The sequence below is a fragment of the Hyaloscypha bicolor genome, assembly GCF_002865645.1.
Source record: "Hyaloscypha bicolor E unplaced genomic scaffold K444scaffold_13, whole genome shotgun sequence".
Lineage (NCBI taxonomy): Eukaryota > Fungi > Ascomycota > Leotiomycetes > Helotiales > Hyaloscyphaceae > Hyaloscypha > Hyaloscypha bicolor.
This window is the reverse complement of record NW_020194515.1, coordinates 422,639-441,246: the sequence shown is the minus strand read 5'-3', so window position 1 is coordinate 441,246 and position 18,608 is coordinate 422,639. Positions and strand designations below refer to the sequence as shown.

At 49.2% G+C, this 18,608-nt stretch overlaps 9 protein-coding genes across 9 annotated transcripts; 4 read left to right on the top strand and 5 right to left on the bottom strand.

Moving 5' to 3' along the window:
- The first annotated feature begins 68 nt into the window (after nucleotides 1-68).
- On the top strand, nucleotides 69-1,981 carry K444DRAFT_579717 (uncharacterized protein). Its single transcript, XM_024877673.1, has 3 exons — nucleotides 69-970; nucleotides 1,021-1,678; nucleotides 1,730-1,981. The coding sequence occupies exons 1-3, from the start codon at nucleotides 88-90 to the stop codon at nucleotides 1,758-1,760; spliced, it is 1,572 nt and encodes a 523-aa protein (XP_024743383.1). The 5' UTR covers nucleotides 69-87; the 3' UTR covers nucleotides 1,761-1,981.
- Nucleotides 1,982-2,301: 320 nt separating this feature from the next.
- On the top strand, nucleotides 2,302-3,356 carry K444DRAFT_516869 (phosphoglycerate mutase-like protein; the record flags this gene model as incomplete). Its single annotated transcript, XM_024873716.1, has 3 exons — nucleotides 2,302-2,337; nucleotides 2,423-2,516; nucleotides 2,677-3,356. 3 exons carry the CDS (start codon nucleotides 2,302-2,304, stop codon nucleotides 3,354-3,356), a joined length of 810 nt encoding a protein of 269 aa, XP_024743382.1.
- A 486-nt stretch (nucleotides 3,357-3,842) lies between these two features.
- Nucleotides 3,843-5,831, bottom strand: K444DRAFT_606780 (histidine acid phosphatase-like protein). The gene is made up of 3 exons (XM_024879057.1): nucleotides 4,636-5,831; nucleotides 4,133-4,476; nucleotides 3,843-4,083 (listed from the first exon to the last, which is right to left on the bottom strand). The coding sequence occupies exons 1-3, from the start codon at nucleotides 5,774-5,776 to the stop codon at nucleotides 3,970-3,972; spliced, it is 1,599 nt and encodes a 532-aa protein (XP_024743381.1). The 5' UTR covers nucleotides 5,777-5,831; the 3' UTR covers nucleotides 3,843-3,969.
- Nucleotides 5,778-8,768, top strand: K444DRAFT_623977 (uncharacterized protein; the record flags this gene model as incomplete). Its single annotated transcript, XM_024882339.1, has 3 exons — nucleotides 5,778-5,874; nucleotides 5,982-8,596; nucleotides 8,646-8,768. The coding sequence occupies 3 exons, from the start codon at nucleotides 5,778-5,780 to the stop codon at nucleotides 8,766-8,768; spliced, it is 2,835 nt and encodes a 944-aa protein (XP_024743380.1).
- A 270-nt stretch (nucleotides 8,769-9,038) lies between these two features.
- Nucleotides 9,039-10,075, bottom strand: K444DRAFT_517020 (uncharacterized protein; the record flags this gene model as incomplete). The annotated part of the gene is made up of 2 exons (XM_024873734.1): nucleotides 9,039-9,965; nucleotides 10,013-10,075. 2 exons carry the CDS (start codon nucleotides 10,073-10,075, stop codon nucleotides 9,039-9,041), a joined length of 990 nt encoding a protein of 329 aa, XP_024743379.1.
- Nucleotides 10,076-10,524: 449 nt separating this feature from the next.
- K444DRAFT_606779 (uncharacterized protein) lies at nucleotides 10,525-11,319 on the top strand. Its single transcript, XM_024879056.1, has one exon. The coding sequence runs from the start codon at nucleotides 10,626-10,628 to the stop codon at nucleotides 10,899-10,901; it is 276 nt and encodes a 91-aa protein (XP_024743378.1). The 5' UTR covers nucleotides 10,525-10,625; the 3' UTR covers nucleotides 10,902-11,319.
- A 936-nt stretch (nucleotides 11,320-12,255) lies between these two features.
- Nucleotides 12,256-13,078, bottom strand: K444DRAFT_516946 (uncharacterized protein; the record flags this gene model as incomplete). The annotated part of the gene is made up of 2 exons (XM_024873725.1): nucleotides 12,256-12,812; nucleotides 12,868-13,078. 2 exons carry the CDS (start codon nucleotides 13,076-13,078, stop codon nucleotides 12,256-12,258), a joined length of 768 nt encoding a protein of 255 aa, XP_024743377.1.
- A 232-nt stretch (nucleotides 13,079-13,310) lies between these two features.
- K444DRAFT_118583 (uncharacterized protein) lies at nucleotides 13,311-14,280 on the bottom strand. Its single transcript, XM_024870370.1, has one exon. It carries the CDS (start codon nucleotides 14,090-14,092, stop codon nucleotides 13,544-13,546), a length of 549 nt encoding a protein of 182 aa, XP_024743376.1. The 5' UTR covers nucleotides 14,093-14,280; the 3' UTR covers nucleotides 13,311-13,543.
- Nucleotides 14,281-14,658: 378 nt separating this feature from the next.
- On the bottom strand, nucleotides 14,659-17,584 carry K444DRAFT_649623 (Golgi membrane protein-like protein). The gene is made up of 3 exons (XM_024885587.1): nucleotides 17,345-17,584; nucleotides 17,130-17,297; nucleotides 14,659-17,075 (listed from the first exon to the last, which is right to left on the bottom strand). The coding sequence occupies exons 1-3, from the start codon at nucleotides 17,481-17,483 to the stop codon at nucleotides 15,097-15,099; spliced, it is 2,286 nt and encodes a 761-aa protein (XP_024743375.1). The 5' UTR covers nucleotides 17,484-17,584; the 3' UTR covers nucleotides 14,659-15,096.
- Between the last annotated feature and the right edge of the window lie 1,024 nt (nucleotides 17,585-18,608).

The window sequence follows — 18,608 nt, the reverse complement described above, 5'->3', positions numbered from 1 at the left end:
GGGACTTAGCGTAGAAATTTAGTGGAGCTCGAACGGCTTCCCCTTCAGAGGGCATCCATCTTACAAGAAGCTTCATTTGATTTGAGAATGCGTTCTCCAGCTTCATACACCTGCAAAAGGTGTCTGAACGCACTCAAAACTGTTTTCAAGGTGCGACAACAGCCAATTCCGACAAGACAACCTGCACCAGGAAGAAGAAGCATATCGACTGCACCAGACAAGAGCTCTAGGATTTCTAGCAATGTGCGGACAAAGCAACAAGAACTTCAGAGGCCATTGATCAGACGGAGTGTGTCTTTCTTGGGTCAGCAAGGAGAAACCGTTAAGAATGAACCACCAGAATACCGAAGTCCTGGGGGTTTAGCATCAACTACAGTTCTAGAGACTGAAGGACGACCTCTTCTCCTTCCAAACAACCTCTTTCATCCGTTCTCAAGCTCACCATCACCGGAGATAAGACGAAGAGCTGCATTCATCAAGCAAAATGCCCACTGCCCCCACCCCGACCATCATCAAACCCGATTACCTACAAATCCAGACGACCCTGAAGCACGAAAGTCTGTGCAAGGAAAATTGCCGCCCGTGCACGTCAAATTTGAATGCCCTGATTGTGGAATACCAGTGTCATGTTCTGAAGAGCATTGGGCGGATGACTATGAGGCACATTTGGAAATATGCGATACACTCCGAGAGATCAATGAGGATGACCATGATTTACGGTCAGGCCGCTTTTTCCCTGAATTTGAGTACCCAGGTGATCAAATTGAGGAAGCCATGGTCAATATGACAAATTGGGACACCTTCTTATTCTCCAGAGAATTCCGGGCAATCAACGATGAACGGAGTCTGCGTCAAGCAACAAGACTTTTGACCTACCCAGTAACTATCGGGAGTGTTTTGCACGAATTAAGCCCGTACAGCATTAAGAAAGGTGGACGGTTGACTGTGGAGGGCCTGAAGAGTTTGAGTGGTATGCCCTAAATTGTCCTGGTTATAGTGTCTGGATCTGACACAATTCAGCTTTGCGATATTCCCTTCACCCACCCAAGTCTGGCGGTGGAGCTGATATCAAGGGACTCAGGCCAACCCCACCTCCTATGAGAATATTCATTCTTGGGGCCCGAGCTGAATCATCCCTTCCAAGAGAGGTTTGGGTGCAGCTGACTCACTTGTTCCCAAGAGTTGCTTTCCATCTGATATTCATTGGTCCCGAGAGTATGGCGAATAGAGATTCTGAGTTCCCACTTCCAGCGCGGACACCAGAAAACCCGTTCGGAGCCATAGTGGAAGATCGTTTAACCAATTCTTTGAAGATCAGCACTTTCGTCGAGTATTATCATACGCTGCATAAGGCCGGCCACTTCTACCCATACGATCCTTACTTTGACTGCTTCATGCTCTTTCATCCAGGACTTGGACATCCTGCCAGCTCACATGAATGGGAGGAGACGATTCCACAATTACTTGAGACGAAAGTCCCTATCCTTGTCACAGGATACACTCAATATGATATGGAGAGAGATATAGATTGGGTGAAGAAGACAGTTGGTGGAGAAATGGACCTTCTGATGGAGCCAGGAGAGAACCGTTTCCGAAGCCTCAGGTGGGATTTAAATGACTTGGATCCTCAAGACATTAGCTGCGGAAATTGGGGAATATGGGGGTTTAGAGGCAAGAGGCAAGTTCCCCTCCAGAAATCTATTCCTTGAAGTTACTAATCTTCTCTTAGATATGAAACCATAAGAAAGGATGCTGAGTGACGAAAGCCTTCTTTGTTGGGTATGAGATCTAATGTATGAAGTGTCAGACAAAATCTGACCATGCGACTCTTCCGTCTCCCTTCCACATGTTAATAGTTGTATGATTGTATGATAGACTTCTAGTCACAGCACTGGGTTTAGACCCAGTGCATATATCAGAGCTAGTCATCCACTCTGAAGAGTATCCCATTGCCTAGCCACTGTGAACGCAAGCAATCGATCCAGTATTGGGAATGTTCAAATTTGTGCTTGCGGACAATAAGTCATATCGGCAGCTTGACGCCAGACCACTTTGATACCGGAATTTTCTGTGGTCCTGTGACTTTGCGAGCTTTAGTGCGACTATGATGCAGTGGATATTTCCCAGATTTTTTCAAAACTTCTTTCAATCAACATACAAACTCCACTCACAAAGCAACAGCCCTCGATCTGCACAATATGTACGTGGCGAAGACACCTCTCTCCTTATCGACTACCGAGGTTCGACGATAAGCTCCATCACAAATTCAGATTTCTTGATCTTCTCTTGAAAAAAACAACAATGACTCTCGAGTTCATCTACCTGACCCGTCATGGAGTAAGTCCTCGATCTCGTATACTTCCGTATCCTTAGTCATTACATTATATTCGTAAGGACAATAATTTTAATATAATGATCACAGTTTCGATCTAATTGGGCTATCGACACGAAGACTGGTCAATACTCTACCTCCATTCCGTCACCTACTGGCATCGCCAGCGACCCCGCTCTCGCCGGTAAGTTTTAATATCTCGAAGCATTATTCTCGTCTTCCCAGTTCTTGGGATCTGTCTACTTCCTAGATCCCATATCTTGAGAGTATTGTAGAGCCCCCGCAACACTGACTCAACTTCTCAATTCACGTTCGAGCCAATACTGATCAGATTCTGGGTTTAGGTCATGGCGTCGACCAATCTCACCAGCTCGCTGTTCATTTGAAGACTCTTGATCCTGCCATCCAACGCTTCTACAGCTCTCCATTCTATCGTTGCATTCAAACCATCCTCCCGACCGTAGAAGCTCTCTCCCACGGCGTTTCCGACCCTGAGACTAAGAAGATCCGCGCTGAGAACGGCCTTGGTGAATGGTACGGCTTGGCTCGCTTTGATCACCCCTCCCCCGCTGAGCCTTCACTCTTGAAGAAGTTGTTCCCTCGCTTCGACGAGGGGCACAAGGTTGTGATCAAGCCCAGCACCAACGGTGAGAGCATTGACAACCTCCACAACCGCGTTGCTTATACATTGCATCGGATCATTGAGCAGTGTGATAAGGAGGGCGTCAAGGCGATTGCCATCTGCACTCACGGCGCTACGTTGATTGCCATTGGCAGAGCCTTGGTGGGCCGAATGCCTGAGGATATTACTGAGCAGGACTTCAACCCGTTCACTTGTGGTCTGACGACGTTTGTCCGGAAGTCAAAGGAGAATATGGAGACTGGTGTCAAGCAATGGAAAGGCCCTGAGAGTGAGATTCCGGCGGTTAAGTGGCGAGATGGGATAGGAGTTGGTGGCGGTTGGACCATGACTGTTGACGGCGATTGCAGCTTCTTGACTGATGGAGAGGAGCGGGGATGGTAAGTTTTACGTCCTGATTTGATTCCCAATTCGAGGTAACTTAGTTACAGGCGTTTCTCTGGAGACGAGTCTTTTCTTCCTGCGAAGGATTCTGCGAAGGGCCAGGATGCCGGTGAGTTAGGAGTAGTTGTCGAAGGAGGAAGTCGGCCAGCCAGCCCCGTCTTGTCAAGGATGGCTCCTGGAACTCCCGGCGGCCCCTCGAGCAAAAAGAAGACTCCTCTGAGCCCTCTCAGTCCATCCAAGCTTTAGGACTCGTCAGGACCTCAAGCACATTCACCGACCAACCACCACTGAAGGAGAAATTCCAGTCATTCCGTCTCTGGTAGCTTGAGTTCGACCAAATTTCACTTGCAATCAAACCCAAATCAACGTATTTCCGAGCCTTCCCTTCTTCTAAGCGTTTTGCATACGTCTGCATCAGGTCTTGCTGCACATTCCAGTGCTTTTCATAGATGTAGGATACCCACGGCGAGCAATTTATGATAGAGAGGCATTTTAGAGCCAATGAAGACATTTTCTGAATCCTTCAAATTCCATGCATTTAGAACTGTCTATGTGATCAATTTCACCTCAACGCTGTTTCAAATATGAGGGCCTCGCGGCGCGGTTCATAGACCTAATAACCAGCCGGTTCAGGCTTCTCTGGGAAGGCTGGGACCTCCATGTTTGACAGGCATCCTTGCTTCCAGTGCGAAGGAGTATATTTATCCACAATCGTCTTAAATGCTTCCTGAGGAGTTATTAGTCACCTTATTGAAGGCTCGGAAAGTAGTACTTGCCAGTGTGCAAAAAGACTCGTCGCCATCCAGGTGCTTCCCTGCCGCTTTACACCCTGGAACTGTCACAACCTTGTCATTATAGCGTATCCTAACGTAGTAACCGTCCAGTTTTGCTCGATCCGATTCCTTGAGTGTCTCGACTTTTTGACGAGCAATTCCCACGGGAGCGTTCTTATCACCATTCATGCCGGCCAAGTTGCTGTCGCCAAATATTCTCTTATACCAGCCTTTTCCGACTGCGGCATCTCCAGTTGTCACAGCTTGTGCCGCTTTTTCGATTGTGTCTTTGCCTAACACCTGAGAAGATTGATTTGTTGAATTCTTGAATAACTCAAAAGCAATGTCTAACCAAGAATATTTAATTAGTTTTGCCAAAACGGGTAGGGGGTTGGAAGTTTCAAAAAGGCTTTCTGGTCCGTCTACTCTCATGGCGTATCCAAGTCGTAGAAAATTCGTAATAGTTTCAATGTGGGAAATAGAGCCCCGATCAAGAGGGAACTTACGAGATGTGTAAGGGGGCCAAAGCTCGCCCTGGAACGTTCCTAGACTAGCTAGGACCCCAGCCAGAGTTGTATCGTGACATCCACTGAGGCCAAGCTTGATAGATTGTTCCCCGCCCCTTCCACTTCCCATTGAGCCATCCTTTCCACCAATCTCAAACAATCCGTCGTTGCCATTTCTCTCCACGCTCCCAACCATACGTTCAACTACATCTCCCATCAATGAACCAATGCCCAGAGATCGATATTCTTGGGATTCTTGATAACCACTGTACCATTCTTCCACGCCAATTTTTTCAATTATTTTTCTCCCCTTCTCGTCGTAGAATTCTTTCGGCAGCCTCGTCTCTGGACCATGTGCCAAGGTTGAATTGATAGTATCCATAATTCCGGAAAGTCTTGGATGAGAATCGACAGCAACCTTCTTGCTGGACTCTGGCATCCACTTGCTGAGTAATTTGTTCAAGTACTCCATCTCACTTGTGTTATTCCATCGATCGGCAGTACGCTGAGCAAAAGCCCGGGAAAGTTGAGCGAATCTCCTGCAATTAGAGTCGTTCGGAAAGAGGGTCTCATCCGCTGGGGCTCGCAGTATAATTGAGACGGCTGGGAAGGAACTTGCTCTTGCACTTGAAGGGTACATGCCCCAGAATGCTTGTTGCAGTGATTCAAGAGCTCGCGGGATCGGGGTAGCTCGCAAATAAATCATATCCGCGTCGTTGATGATGGGAGGCATGAAGTGCAATTGATCAACGTAGAGATATCGGAGTCGTCGCCCAAGGTTGTATGTAGTTTCTCTTCCCAAATCAGTCAACTCGCCCAGGTTGCAGATGGAATCGACTTCTCCTTTGGGCCCAGATGCAATAACGGGTCCATCGTCACCGCCAAAGGTCTCGAGACGTCTTCGCCACTGTAGAGGGGCCCATTTCTTCTCACTGGCTTCTCTCGTGGCAGAGACCATCTGCCGGGCAACGGAGCAGTATGGCCAGAAGGCAACAAGACCGGCATTTTGAAAACGGGCGGATACGGGAGAACGTTCGCCATGCCGCAAAAGGACCTGGACGAGCTGGAGTTGCAATCCCGGAGGGTAGAGCTTGTGTAACTCGTCCTCCGAGTAGGGAGGGCGAGGCTGAAGGGTTGTCATTATGCTTTGGAACGCGACTGTCCACAACCTGAATGCGAGTTCGTGTCGAGTTGACCTGGGGAGTGTTGAGATCTTCCCACTGGGGAGGCTTCAGCCCCGTCAGTGGCGCCTGCAGGGTGGATGACAGGGATCTTGCATGGACGACAGGGGGGTCCAAGCTCGTCAAAATCGAAGCTCTCAGAAAACTGCAACCACCCTTCACCAGTTAACCTACTCGATGTCCTCGACCAGAACAGAACAACGAGTGGGATGAATCCCTCTCATATCTGCTTGGCATGCCGTCGAAGACTGGGCGCATTGCGCCCTCCCAGACCTGTCCAATGGCGGCCTCGAGGAACATTCACCTCTCTCAGCAACCATACCCGAACCACGACCGATGAGAAAGCCACAGAGGAGCTCTTGAACCTTGGGGAAGAAGACAGAACTCGAAAGGGCACGCACCCAACAATCATACCAGCGGCGAACATACGCGTGCCGCGCCAGAAGCAAAACAATCGTCCTAACGATGATCTTGAGACGCTTTTCGAGAAGAGTTTACATGCTCCATCTGCCTCCGAAAAGGTGCCTTCCCAGCTGACGACCCCTCTGGAATCCTACAAGAATGCCGAGACGCTGAATGAGATGCTTTGGGGATCTGCTCCTCTCAGAGATTCATGGAATTTTTTCGTCGAGCATTTTGGCCCTGACGTGGAAAAACTTGCCCTAACATCAACACCATCTTATCTGAATAAGACTGCGCAAGAACTATTGGGACGAATCATCCATGCGAAAAAGAGCGATCCACTATCAGAGAGATTACCTAGCGTTACGGAGGTTTCGAGGGTCTATTTACGATTATTAATACTATCTGGTGAGGATTGGAGTGAGATGATGTTTCCTCTGCTCGAGTCTATACTCCGAGTTGAGCAAGCTCCTTCAGCGAATATCAACGAACGCCTCATCGCCGATACGCTCGGTGCCTGGAATGTTGTTTGCCGCCGGCCAGGAACATACCACCACTTTCCGCCTCTGGGTTCGGATTTAAATTGGTCCTATGTGCCTTACGTCTCGTCTGGGGACGCGAACCAAATGTACCGGAAGCGAGGACCACGAGCAGCCTTTGGAATACTTACTCCTTCCTTGAAACTTCGTCATCTGCAAAGAATTCCCATTGTCGCACTTGCGACGTTTACCATCCTCACGAATAATTCTACTGTTTCCAAAACACACCTAGAAAATGCTTCACCTTTCGTTTCCTTATTAAGCCAGATAATCGATACCCCTGGTCTCACTCTCAATCAAGTCTTTGACAGAGATGACTGCCCAACCATTATTGCAGAATCCATCAAAAGCAATTGGGCTGTGATAAAGGAGCGGGCATCTCAAATGTCGGAGACTCTGCCTGAGCCGGAACGGCCAATAAACCGTGGGCAGTCTAGTCCGGACGACGAGTACAGGGTCAGCTTCATCAACAAACGGCTTCAGTACTCATTGAAGAGAGGAAACGTGCGAGAAGTCAACGAACTATGGTCGGACGTAGTGCAGTGGCCTGTGAAGAAGACCGACTTGCCTCAACCCTATAGTCTGAAGCGTGGGACCTTGACGCAGGAACTCTGCCACTTGTTCATCTTGGTCTACATGTCCCTTCGCCAACCGAATATCGCAATCGACGTCTGGAATCATATGTTGAAGTCAGGTCTACAGCCTAACCTTCAAACGTGGGACAATATGCTCTCTGGCTGCAAGGCCTCTCGAGACTGGAAGACTCTCGAAGTTGTGTGGAAAAGAATGCTGGACTCAGGTGCGCAGCCAGATGTCGTCTGCTGGACGACCCGTATCAGCGGACTCATCGAGGGGTTCCAAGTCAACCTTGGAATACGGGCTCTTGACGAGATGGGCCGTATTTGGCTTAGGACAGCGAGAAAGCAACACCCAAAGATGGAATTAGAGCAACTGCAATTGTTGCCCGAGGTCGACGGCGCCGTGAAACCCACAATCGAGACTATCAATGCTGCGGTAGCTGGTCTGTTCAACAAGCATAGTCCCGACGCTGCACATCGTGTTCTAGCCTGGGGTGGCAAGTTTGGCATAGCTCCTAATCTAATAACTTACAACACTTTGTTAAGGCCCCTCATTCGCAATGGTCACGTCAAACAAGCAACGGCACTTCTGCAACAGATGCAAAAAGCGGGTATTCAAGCTGATGTTGCGACCTTCACAACCATATTGGACGAAACTTTCAGATACTCAAAGCATAATACTGCTGAAGAGCAGAAAGCAATAATTGACTCTGTCTTCTCTGAAATGGAAGAGGCTGGGGTAGAGCCGAATTTACACACCTATGGTAAAATTATATACGAACTTCTCCAAAGCTCGCATGGCGATATGTCGGCCGTCAATGCCGTGATGGCACGAATGACTCAGCGGGGATTGGAACCATCTTCACAGATATATACCATGATGGTTGGGCATTACTTTAAACAAAGCCCTGTAAACCTCGATGCTGTTCGAGGCATCATTGAGCGTGTGAATATGGTAGAGGGTAGCACAGACCACAAATTCTGGGATCGGGTCGTTGAAGGTTATGCTCAGGAAGGAGAGACAGCACATGCTCTCAGAATTCTTGGGGATGTGCACCGTGCAAATCAGAAAGTTGGATTTTTGGCCATGCGGATGTTGTTGTTTGCATTGGCGCAGAACCAGGAGTGGGATGCGGCGAGGAATTTGGTGCGGAAAGTATTCCTTGATACTGGTGGCCCCCGGCCGGAAGGAGCACATGTGAGAATAGGAGAGCAATTGTTCTGGCAGCTCGCTACTCAGCTGGTAGATGATTTGGCCAATGTATGATATGCTGACTAGATCGGGGAATGGCATATACATGAAAGTTCAGTTTCAGTACGAGGTGAAAGATAGACATCCGGAAAGTTTAGAACCTTTCGACAAAGAATCGAGAATAGCCGAGGGAAGTCATGAAAAGGGGCTCGCTCGCTTGCAATTGCAGAGTGAGATTTGAAAGCCGAGTCTAGCGTGGCCTTGAGCCAAGAAGTAAGTGTATGAGCTGGAACAATCGGGCATCAAGATGATAGAAATTTGTCTCACAACAATCTTCCGCGCCAAAGACAAAATCGTACGATCCTCATAGCACTTTGGGGCATTCAACATATCCATTTCACATCAATCATTAAAGCAGAGATATCCAGTTTGCTTCCGTCGACCAGTGCAAACCATATACTTGTTCCTGGTATGCCTTACCCAAACTCCCAACTCCAAACAAGCAGTCCTACTAGTCTTCATCCATCGGGTCGCCTTCAGCACCACCAACCATCCCCACTACTCTCTCCAAATCTTCCACCTCTCCTTTGCCAAGCTTCCTCCCCTTTCCTTGCCACTCTCCATCCCTCACTTCACCCATTTCACCCAACTCGAGGCCCCTGACATTTTCCAAATGCCTCTTCGTCTCCTTCTCGATGAACTCTAATCTTTCTTTTCTCCAGGTCTTCTCCTCTTCGCCAAGTAGGCCCTGTTTCCCGTTTCCATTCGCTAATTCATCCAACCTCGGTTTCAAATTCTCAAATAGGCTTTTCAGCGCTGGCAATTGCGATATCGCAAAAGAAGCCGTAGTTGTAACTGGATGCGAGACATCGCCCGTGATATCGCCCTTGTTCTGCAAGAATGCAAATGCAGGATACGTCTCCTGCGCCTCTGTATCCGGCTCTTGCTTCGGCCTCTGAGTCAAAAGCAGCGACTTCAGCTCCGCAATTGTTGCCTCATTCTTTGCTGTCTCAGCCAACAGCAACGAATGCAATTTCTGTGTCTCCCTCAACTTCTTCCTTTGTATGGTAACCGTCTCCGTATTCGGCGCATCCTTATCCTCTACAAAGGTCAACCCCTCATAATGACTCAATCGCACCCAATCCCTCACTTCCGGCGGCACGCTCAGTATATTCCTAAAGGCCCATAGCTCCAGCCTATCGAAGTTCTTGTCTATTTTCGTCTCGAGTAATGTCTCTAGTTGGTGGACCCCATTCTCAATCTCGTGTTTCGCAGCATCTGCGATTGCTTTCGCTGCTTCTTGAGCTTCGGGTGTGGTTTGAGGTGGGATTTTGAAGCCGAGGTCGGATGGATTGGCTGCTAGTAAGCCTTTCTCGACGGCTTCTGTCGCTTTGAAGGATAATGTGATTATCGAATTGACAATGTCGTCTATTAGAGCCTGCGAGGTTGTCAGTGAGGGCCTCAGTGCTGTAGAGAATAACTGACCGCCGGACGGTATGAAAAGTGTTCTGTCAGTAACGTGACATCTGTATTAGCTGGCGCGCTCATCATGTCCAGAATTTCAGTCTGAAAAGGTTTGTGCTGGGAGGTATGCTGGAGACGGAGATATGTGGCTTGAATTAGAATCGGCGAGATATTTCTAGCGGCCGCGGGCTATGCCGTGGTAAGTATGCTGCTACAGCAACGAGTTGTTGCGAGGTTCAATGTCGTTGACTTTGAGGCTCAGAGAATTCATGTTGATATTCACTTGCGGGGGACGCGCCAAATCGACAGGGGTAGCTTAGCGTGATTGGTCACGTGAATGGCACGGTTCCCGTCTTAGGTAGGTTTGTGAGCATTTCACGTCATGCTTCCTCTTGCTTCGTTCCTCCTTCTCATCCATCCATTAGTCTTCTGTACTTTGAAAAGCACCACACTTTAGATATTGCAAATCTCGTGAGAATAGAACGAATGTATTCTCAATATCTCTGATTGTTTGTCTTTCTGCTACGTCTTCTGTTTCATTCACGCTACCACCAAACACCCCCACGAACTCAAGATCTATGAGCATCACAAGGATATCGATAATCTTATGATCAACATGTCTTAGCTATGCGCAATGCTCGCAGGGAGCTGTATCAACTTTGTGGTCCTATTATCCGTGATCCGAAGCGAGGCCCTGAAACTGGAACGCTCAACGGGGGCGGAGGCTTACTCCTGTAGTCGCTACTCCTGCATCCATCTCCTCAATGTTGGTATTCTAGACCAACCACATCGCCCCCATCGTCACTTGTTACCAGAAAGAAACCTTGGGAATGCGTTTCCAGCGACCAAAGACACGCTCAAGTTGCGCCCCAATCTCACTCCAGAGACCGGGAAAAGATACCTTCCTTGAGTGCAAGGACGACAAGTTATTCTCGGACGGGCCATGATTTTGATGCATCGAGGTGTCCCGAAGTCCGGGCTTAGTTCGAGGATGATAGGTTAGAGTGGAGCAGGCCTTTGATAATTTCCATTGTACTATGTTCCTACATGACAATGATGGTACACAATACAATTATTCCCTTTCAGGACTGGTATTTCAGGCTGTTCCCACTCACTAGGGAAGCGAACCTCTGATGAACGGGGCATGCTATCAAGTTGTATTAAAGCGAGAAAGTTTGGACGTAAATTCATCGAGGGGCATTCAGCTCTCGGTGTTCTAAGTCTCGCTTGTATGGTTCATCCATACTCAAAAGAACCCGAATCCAGAAATCAGATTGCTTGAAAAGGAAGAAGAAACCGAGAACATTGGACTGACAGTTAAGACCCGCAATAAGAAACAATTGGAGGGGTATCTCTCTTTCTGACCCCTCTCCACGAACTCCTACCAGACATGACTGTCCCAAGGAAGCCGACCACGGGCCCCCATCCCATCTCTAAGGAGCCGTTCGAAACAGATTCCAAAAGACCGTTCGCGAAGCTGCATGCACCCCTCGAAACAACATCGTAAAAAATCGTACGATGTTCCAGCCTTACAGTATCGACGCTCTCGAAGAACCCCCTCGTTTGATCGTCGACAGCCTCGTGTAAATCCTTTCTCCACCCCCCCCCCCCCCCCCCCCCCCCCCCCCCCCCCCCCCCCCCCCCCCCCCCCCCCTCCCATGCACGTTTCGGAAAAGATACAAGGGTACAGTACGCGAGCGTTGGAAAAGATGGGATGAAAATTGATTCTTGGCATTAGCACGACGACCGATCTATCATCAGACAAGATATGATGTCGCACAATCTCATTCTCTACTACTCTCTCAGGCAGCGATGTCATTTTGGAGTATCAAGGAATGTCACTTTGTATTGCTAGTGCAATCGGGCTCCATCTGATACTTGAACAATTGTGGCTTAGTAGGGTCTTTGGCTGGGTAAATCGGATGGTCGAATTCCTCATGCATTAATTGTCCTGCTATAGGCAAGCTACCCAGATCGGGGAACCCTGTCATAACCTTTCTCACTTTCTCACTTTCTTTCTCATCTCATAGACATAGGCCTCGATAGTCCTGAATATACCCAGTATTGTACAACCAACCATGACCTTCCCGTGTAATTGAATCCCTAAACGCCGTGCTAGGCCACACGTTTCAAGGCAAGATGTTTGAAATGAATCCCGTCTCTAATGCTTGCTTATTCACCGAAACATCTACGGTTTTTCAAAGAACCAATACCTGGGATCACTATTAGTAAAAGATTAAATAAATGTCGAGGTGTAGAATGACTTACTCCGAAGCATATTGAACCTCGAAAATTGCAGGCATACCTGCACAAGTAGCAGGTGGGTTGCCGCCGGCAGTGTTGACTCTGTATACTTCCTCCAAGTTGCCAGTAGCGCCATCTCTTGTCACCAGCTTCAGCCAAGCAACAGAGCCGTGGCCTTGGCCGCCTTGTCCAACAGGAGCACCAGATGGAGCAGGTACTGTGTTGTTCTTCATGCAAGGAGCGAAGCCCAGACTCAAGGTTGGAGTGTTGAGGTCGAAGGCTGGGGTTGTTGCGTTAGAAAAGAAGTGGTGTCCGCTGATGGTCAGGTAGGATGGCGAGAGGGTGGGTTGGTCATTTGAAGTGAGGTTGAATTGTAAAGCCACATTGGGAAGGACTGTGAGGAGGTCGGGGTAGGTTGAAGCCACGCAGGATGCGTTGAAGAGGGTTGCAACCGCACCGATGGATACTGGTGGTGCAGTGGCGTTTGTCTGAGAGCAAGTGTAGTTCTGTATGCCTCTTCCGATTGCAACGTGCTTCAACTTAAGTCCATCGGACACGCCTGGGAGAGGTGTCGGAGCTAGAGGAATTCAGTAAGCGGCTGGCCGGATAGTCTATCCACACATGGTACCTACAGGCAACTGGTAAGACAGCGTTAGCCATGTTGCAGACAGGTGCTTGTGACATTTGTCTCCCCGCTTGCACTTTTTGTCCCAGCATTGAAAAATAATCAGACAACACTTTCATCTCGGCAGGTCGCTCGGCGGCTCCAGGAGAGTATGGGAGAAATGGAGAGGCGAACGCAACAGCGCACAGCGCCGATGTAACCAGTACTTTTGAAAACATGACGAAAGTCGAAAGGGTTGAAAAGTATTAAAGATATTAGGTAGAGGAGGGGAGAGGAGGGGGGAGGAGGAGGAGGAGGAAGGACGTTCAACGTGCTGGAGTCACGACAACCAAGTGGAACAAAGATGGGTATGATCTACTAGATATAAGAAATGAGATGAGATGAGATGATTCAACCGAGGGCGAGATCGTTTGGCATGCGCACAGATGGTGAGATGACTGGCCGACGGGGTTTGGGGAACTTGGAACACTCTTATACTGGACATCCGCGTCCGTCCAAATGTGGCCAGGACGGGTGGCTGCTGAAAATAATGTCAATGGCGGCAGCGGTTGGAAGCGCGCTGGGCGATGGAGGCCTTCCAGCGGCGAGAGGCATTTGCCGGCTGCTGATTGGATGCGCCGAGATTAGGCGTCCCGGCGGGGGCCTTCGGTGTCGGGGGCGATAGGCCAGGGACCGCCCGGACCTCAACGGCCCCTGTCAGAGCTAAAAAGAGCCCCGTAAACGGGGGGTTGGGGGCAGGGGCATTTAAACGCCTGGCCTCGCCAAGGGGCCGCCACTTGCGTGCCCAGCCTTGGAGGGGGGAAACCTCTCGCGTCTCGCACTACAGGAGATGTTCGGAGTATCAAACAGACGATCCCCTCACCCCCGTGGGATGTGGAATCGTCGGCTCGAAGGACTACGATACTGTACGTACAGTAGCGACCAGAGATTCCAAACTCGCGAGAGCCGAGACCCCAAACTCGGCCTGTTCTTGGCCTCATCCGCGGGTGGCGGCAGTGGCCGAGCGGTGAGGTGATGCTCAGACCGCTATGGATGCCCAAATTCTGTTTCAACCCGCATGTTCTTCCGGACGCTAAAATCTTGTCAGACGCTGTGCCAGTACTGTACTGTACTGTACATAGTACATCGCTTTCCTGCACGCTTAGGCCAAACCACCCGCGTCGAACTTTGATTGGCAGTCCGGAAGAGTGGCAGGTCGTGCTGGCCTTCAGCGACCCTAACGTCGCGGCCATTCCAGGAATGCTGTCTCGCGCTTCAAGATTGCTCGACTTCGAGACTTGACGACAAGCCCGTTTCTTCAACTTGACCTTCCATGGCGTGTGGACTTTCCAAGTGGTCCTATAGCCGCGATTGTTGGTAGGTTTCCTCTTCGACCCTGGCCCAATAAAGTTCGAACATTTGAGTTGGCCCAAAATAGAGACGTTCTTTCATAGCCGAGCGCGTAAGGCTTATTTTTAGAGGTGGAGTGCGGGTGAGGCTCCGTCCAGGGATCGAACTGGGCCAATGAAAGCCCCTCCCGGAGCTCATCGCCCTTGGCATGGGCGATCATCAGATTGCGATGGAATAACCGATAAGAATGATCGTGTCGCGTGCCAAGAGAGAGCATCCATCAATAGCAAACCTGCTCGCTGTCTAAAATGGACTGAGTCCTCTCTCTGAAAATGCTTCTGGAAGTTATTGAACAACTCGTGCCGAAGTCGGGGCTTTGGATGTCATGTGATCGAAGACTCCTCAATTCCATAGGGACCAAAGTCAATCTTGTCGTGTCGAGATTGGTACTGGCTGGTCCAGGTCGATCGGCTTCATTCACTGTGCGGTTCGGAATTGCTCTCAGTGCCGGATATTCATATGGAATTTCCTTCATTTGATCCCGACATCCCAAGGACCTCCCTCACTTTGTGTAATGTGAAAATCTTTCTCGGATTGAACCGTCAACCACATGCGAACAGTAGGATCGAAAATAAGTATCAATGTACTTGAAGGCGCTTTAGAGATCAAAAATAGTTGGAGGTCGGTAGGCCAGGTCGTAGTGAACTGCAAACCCATGTAAACAATCTCCCCCGCCACCGGACACTTCTTACCCGCTTCTATTCTCGAACCCATGACGAATCTTGTAAGGTACGAACGAGAGACCCATCGGTGAAGCAGTCCGTGCGGACCTGGAAACATACCAGGAAATCTGGCCCTAAAGCTTGTATTATAATGGCACATAGTACAATATCCCACCGTCTCAATGCTATTCCGTTCCTTTGAAACCCTCTTGATGCCAATCGCCATGAGCCGAGTCGGCTCCAGCATTCGCAAGAGGACCCGCAGCAGCAGCTATGGCTGCTTGGCCCAAATGACTCCCATGTGCCTCCACGTCCATAGTCCCAAGCCAATACAGCGAGAAGAAAACCAAGAAATGCAATGCAACACAATATCCCGCAAATAAATTTCGACTCGTTCTAGTCGCCAGCACCATTCTGGTTATGGAGAATACTATACGTTCGGGAAGGCTCATACGCTTGTATGCTCGAGCTGACTCCCGCCCTCTAAATGCCGCAAAAGGAGATATGTTGGACTCATATGCCGAGCGATACCGATCTAGAGCCAGCCCGGAGGAGGTGGAATTGGACATTTGAATTGTCGACGGATTTGGGTTTGTCGAATATGCTGATGCAGAAGAAGCTGTGGGCCCAGCTCTGTTATATGTGGAAACGTATCTTGTCTTCTCATACAAATTGAGATTGTCTTTCTGCAGAGATGCGATTTCTTGACGTAGCGAAGATACTGTGCGATGACTTTCCGAAAGCTCATTCTCAAGCTGAGTATTCCTCTTCTTGAATCGATCTCGCTGAGCAGTGATCATTGGTAAGATGCCTGAGCCACCCCCCACGGGTTCGCCAGACCTCAAGGCTTCAAGAGAAGTCGTACCCAAAGAAGAAGATCTGGGATCAAAGCCAGAAATGATAGATGAGGTTGGTGATACCCTGCCTTTCCGTCCCATATTTGCCGAGGACTGTGGGTATCGGCTTACGTAGGTGCCAGCAACGGATGCACCCGAAGGATACGCGTTTGCAGTGTCATGAACATTAGCAAGGTCGTTCTCCAGAGTGGCGTTTAAGTGCTGTGCTCTTTCAAGCTCTGAATTGGCCTTCGAAAGGTCCTCCTGCATCGACTGGAGACGGCTCTGAAGATCCTGGTGAGAGACTCGCAAGATGGTTAATTCGTCGCTTAGCTTCTTGTTTCGTGCCAACAGCAGCTGCTCCAGCGTATCGCCCTTGCCCTTGGCAGTTGACCCATTCTCCGAAACACCTTGGTTAGAGGGCGTGGCTGGATCTGCCAATGCTGGGTCATCGTCGTCCCCAGTCGAAAACTCAATGCTCTTCAAGACCTCAAGCTCTTGCTTCACATCTTCATAGTCGCTCCACTTTTGTACCTTGGCTTTCAGCACATCACGCTCCTCTTTGAGCATTCCTATCTCTCGTTCCAGGGACCGCAATTTCCCATCCAATTCACGCTTTCGAGAATCCCTTTCCACTCGAGCAGCATCCAGCTTTCTTAGAAGTGATGAGTTCTCAGACCGCATTCGCATGTAACCAGGATCATCCTCCAAGCTCATCGCCGGTTGGCTTGGTAGTTGTGATGCCGACTGTGCCAATTCAATCCGAAGTTGTTCGTTTCGTGCTTCGACCTCTGCTAATCTTACACTTGTTCTTTCAAGATCTGAGTTGACCATCTCCAATTCCGCACCAGTGACATTACCACGACCACCTGCTTCGTTTTCTGACTGACCGAGTCGTTGGGTGACTTCGTAGCTCGCCTTGATTTCATTGAGAAGTCGATCCTGATTCTCGATTTTCTCTTCAAGCAACTTCTCCTTGGCCTCCCAATTGTCCTTTTTCTCTTCTAAGACCGCTGCCCAGGAACTCTCGACCTCCTTGACTTTTGTTTCTAGACCTTCTTCTATTGTTCTTCGGGCCAGCCTCTCGGCCTCTAATCTCGACTCTGTCTCTTCCAACTGAGAGGTAAGTTTGCTGACATTTTTCTGGAGGTGTGCGTTCTCCGATGTAATCTTGGGAAGGGTATCTTCGGAGAGTAGGAGGGAGTCAACGGATGCCTCCAACAACGGATAAGGATCGGGCGCTTCGGATAAGGATGAATAGACTTGCAAGAAGGCGGAATTTGTGGACTTCGAGTGATTCGTGATAAGGTCAATAAAGGTTTGGTATGCTGTGACGATGCATCAGCTTCCATTTTACAGCTCGAGTTTCAATCAACACCAACCTTTCAGCAACCCTTTAATCTCCCCTAGCTTGGCGGAATCATCAAGCTTCCTGAAATCCTTTGTCTTTTGTGCCAGGTCTTTCCGCTGCACTGTAGAATCTCGTTGATACTGAACAATTTCTGAGGCCGTGTTGTCCAGAGTTGAAATCATAGAAGTGAGGTCAATATCTGCAAGACGTTAGCTTATGCAGAAGTACATAACTATTGATGCGTACTTCGCCAAGCAGATATCGCTTTTTGGAACTTGTTGTCTCCTTCTTGTGCTGAAGCTCCACGAGCTCCATCATGATTATTTGAGGTTGGGTTGGAGAGAGCCACTGTCTCCGCGAGGGCGCCGTCTGCAGAGTCCGCCATTGTGCCTGGTGCTCAGGAATGGAGCATTAGATAGTCGTTGCGATTCCACGTGTGCCAAATAGCTAGCTGGCAGAGAGGCTAGTTATGGTGGTTGCTTCGTGTTCTACCTGTCTCGAAGTTGAGGCCACTCTCTCAGGCACAGCCGAGCTCCTGACGAATCCCTGCTCGGACCATTTGGAGGCAAGCGCTACCGAGGAGGCTTTATGTGACTCTCAAGACTTTCACATCCCCTCTACAACACCAGACCAGCAAGTTATAGGTGCTCTATTTTGCAGCTACTACCCAAGCCAGAAATACGCTTAAAATTTGCATGCTCCTCGGGGGCGGATCTCCAGTGGCGTCGACCTCGCTGCAAACTCCCCAGAGATTTTCTTTGTACTTTCGTATCATCCCTTACACATCGTCCTCAGCTTCACTACTTCCCACTGCCTATCCCATAAAGGTACATAGCTGAGATCGAGTGGCCAAGTCCATAGAGGTTGTGCAAGAATATCGTGCGAAGCCTCCCAGTGTGTCCTGTACACAAAATTCACAATGCTTCGGAGAGGGTGCTCACTCAACTTTCATTGCTCTGCTAGCTAGTGCTCGTGAATGGCTAACTCGTCGCGTGAAGTTGCAAGTTGTACAAGCTGTACTTCGCATTCTTACAGAGGTACTCGATGAGTGAAAGCCTTCGAAGATCCCAGGCGGTTTCTCTGAGCTTCAGCTCGGGTCACGCGGAGATTGACTCATAATTCCACTTTGATTCCCCAAATCCCGATGCTATTTGTTGGGGGATGCAGGACACTTGCATGAAACAATAAGACTCTCAATGGTGGTTGTGCGAAAGGCTGTTGCTGCCTGTTTAGTTGCCTGGAAGAGAGCTGCACAGCCTACCACACGGAAAAAGTTAAGAGAGCAGAAACATCAGCTGAAATCTTTTTCTTCTTCCTCCTCCTCCTCGTTCTTCTTCTACTGAGAAAAGAGCCAGCTTCTAATTTGTTGTAATTGAATTCAGATTCTGCTTATTCTTGAGAAAATTCACGCTGTACCCAACAATTACCCAGCAAGTCACGATCGTCGGATGCAATGGCAACCACAACCGAGCACCCTGGAGACTTCATTCTTGAGGTTTCAAGTACTGGC

Coding starts and splice junctions, on each gene's coding strand:
- K444DRAFT_579717 (XM_024877673.1), top strand. CDS start 88: ATGCGTTCTCCAGCTTCATACACCTGCAAAAGGTGTCTGAACGCACTC. Junction 971..1,020: donor GGGCCTGAAGAGTTTGAGTG/GTATGCCCTAAA, acceptor GACACAATTCAG/CTTTGCGATATTCCCTTCAC. Junction 1,679..1,729: donor TGGGGGTTTAGAGGCAAGAG/GCAAGTTCCCCT, acceptor ATCTTCTCTTAG/ATATGAAACCATAAGAAAGG.
- K444DRAFT_606780 (XM_024879057.1), bottom strand. CDS start 5,776: ATGACAACCCTTCAGCCTCGCCCTCCCTACTCGGAGGACGAGTTACAC. Junction 4,477..4,635: donor TTGGCCCCCTTACACATCTC/GTAAGTTCCCTC, acceptor ATTCTTGGTTAG/ACATTGCTTTTGAGTTATTC. Junction 4,084..4,132: donor ACGAGTCTTTTTGCACACTG/GCAAGTACTACT, acceptor ATAACTCCTCAG/GAAGCATTTAAGACGATTGT.
- K444DRAFT_606779 (XM_024879056.1), top strand. CDS start 10,626: ATGCTCGCAGGGAGCTGTATCAACTTTGTGGTCCTATTATCCGTGATC.
- K444DRAFT_118583 (XM_024870370.1), bottom strand. CDS start 14,092: ATGGCCGCGACGTTAGGGTCGCTGAAGGCCAGCACGACCTGCCACTCT.
- K444DRAFT_649623 (XM_024885587.1), bottom strand. CDS start 17,483: ATGGCGGACTCTGCAGACGGCGCCCTCGCGGAGACAGTGGCTCTCTCC. Junction 17,298..17,344: donor AGCGATATCTGCTTGGCGAA/GTACGCATCAAT, acceptor AACGTCTTGCAG/ATATTGACCTCACTTCTATG. Junction 17,076..17,129: donor GATTAAAGGGTTGCTGAAAG/GTTGGTGTTGAT, acceptor GCATCGTCACAG/CATACCAAACCTTTATTGAC.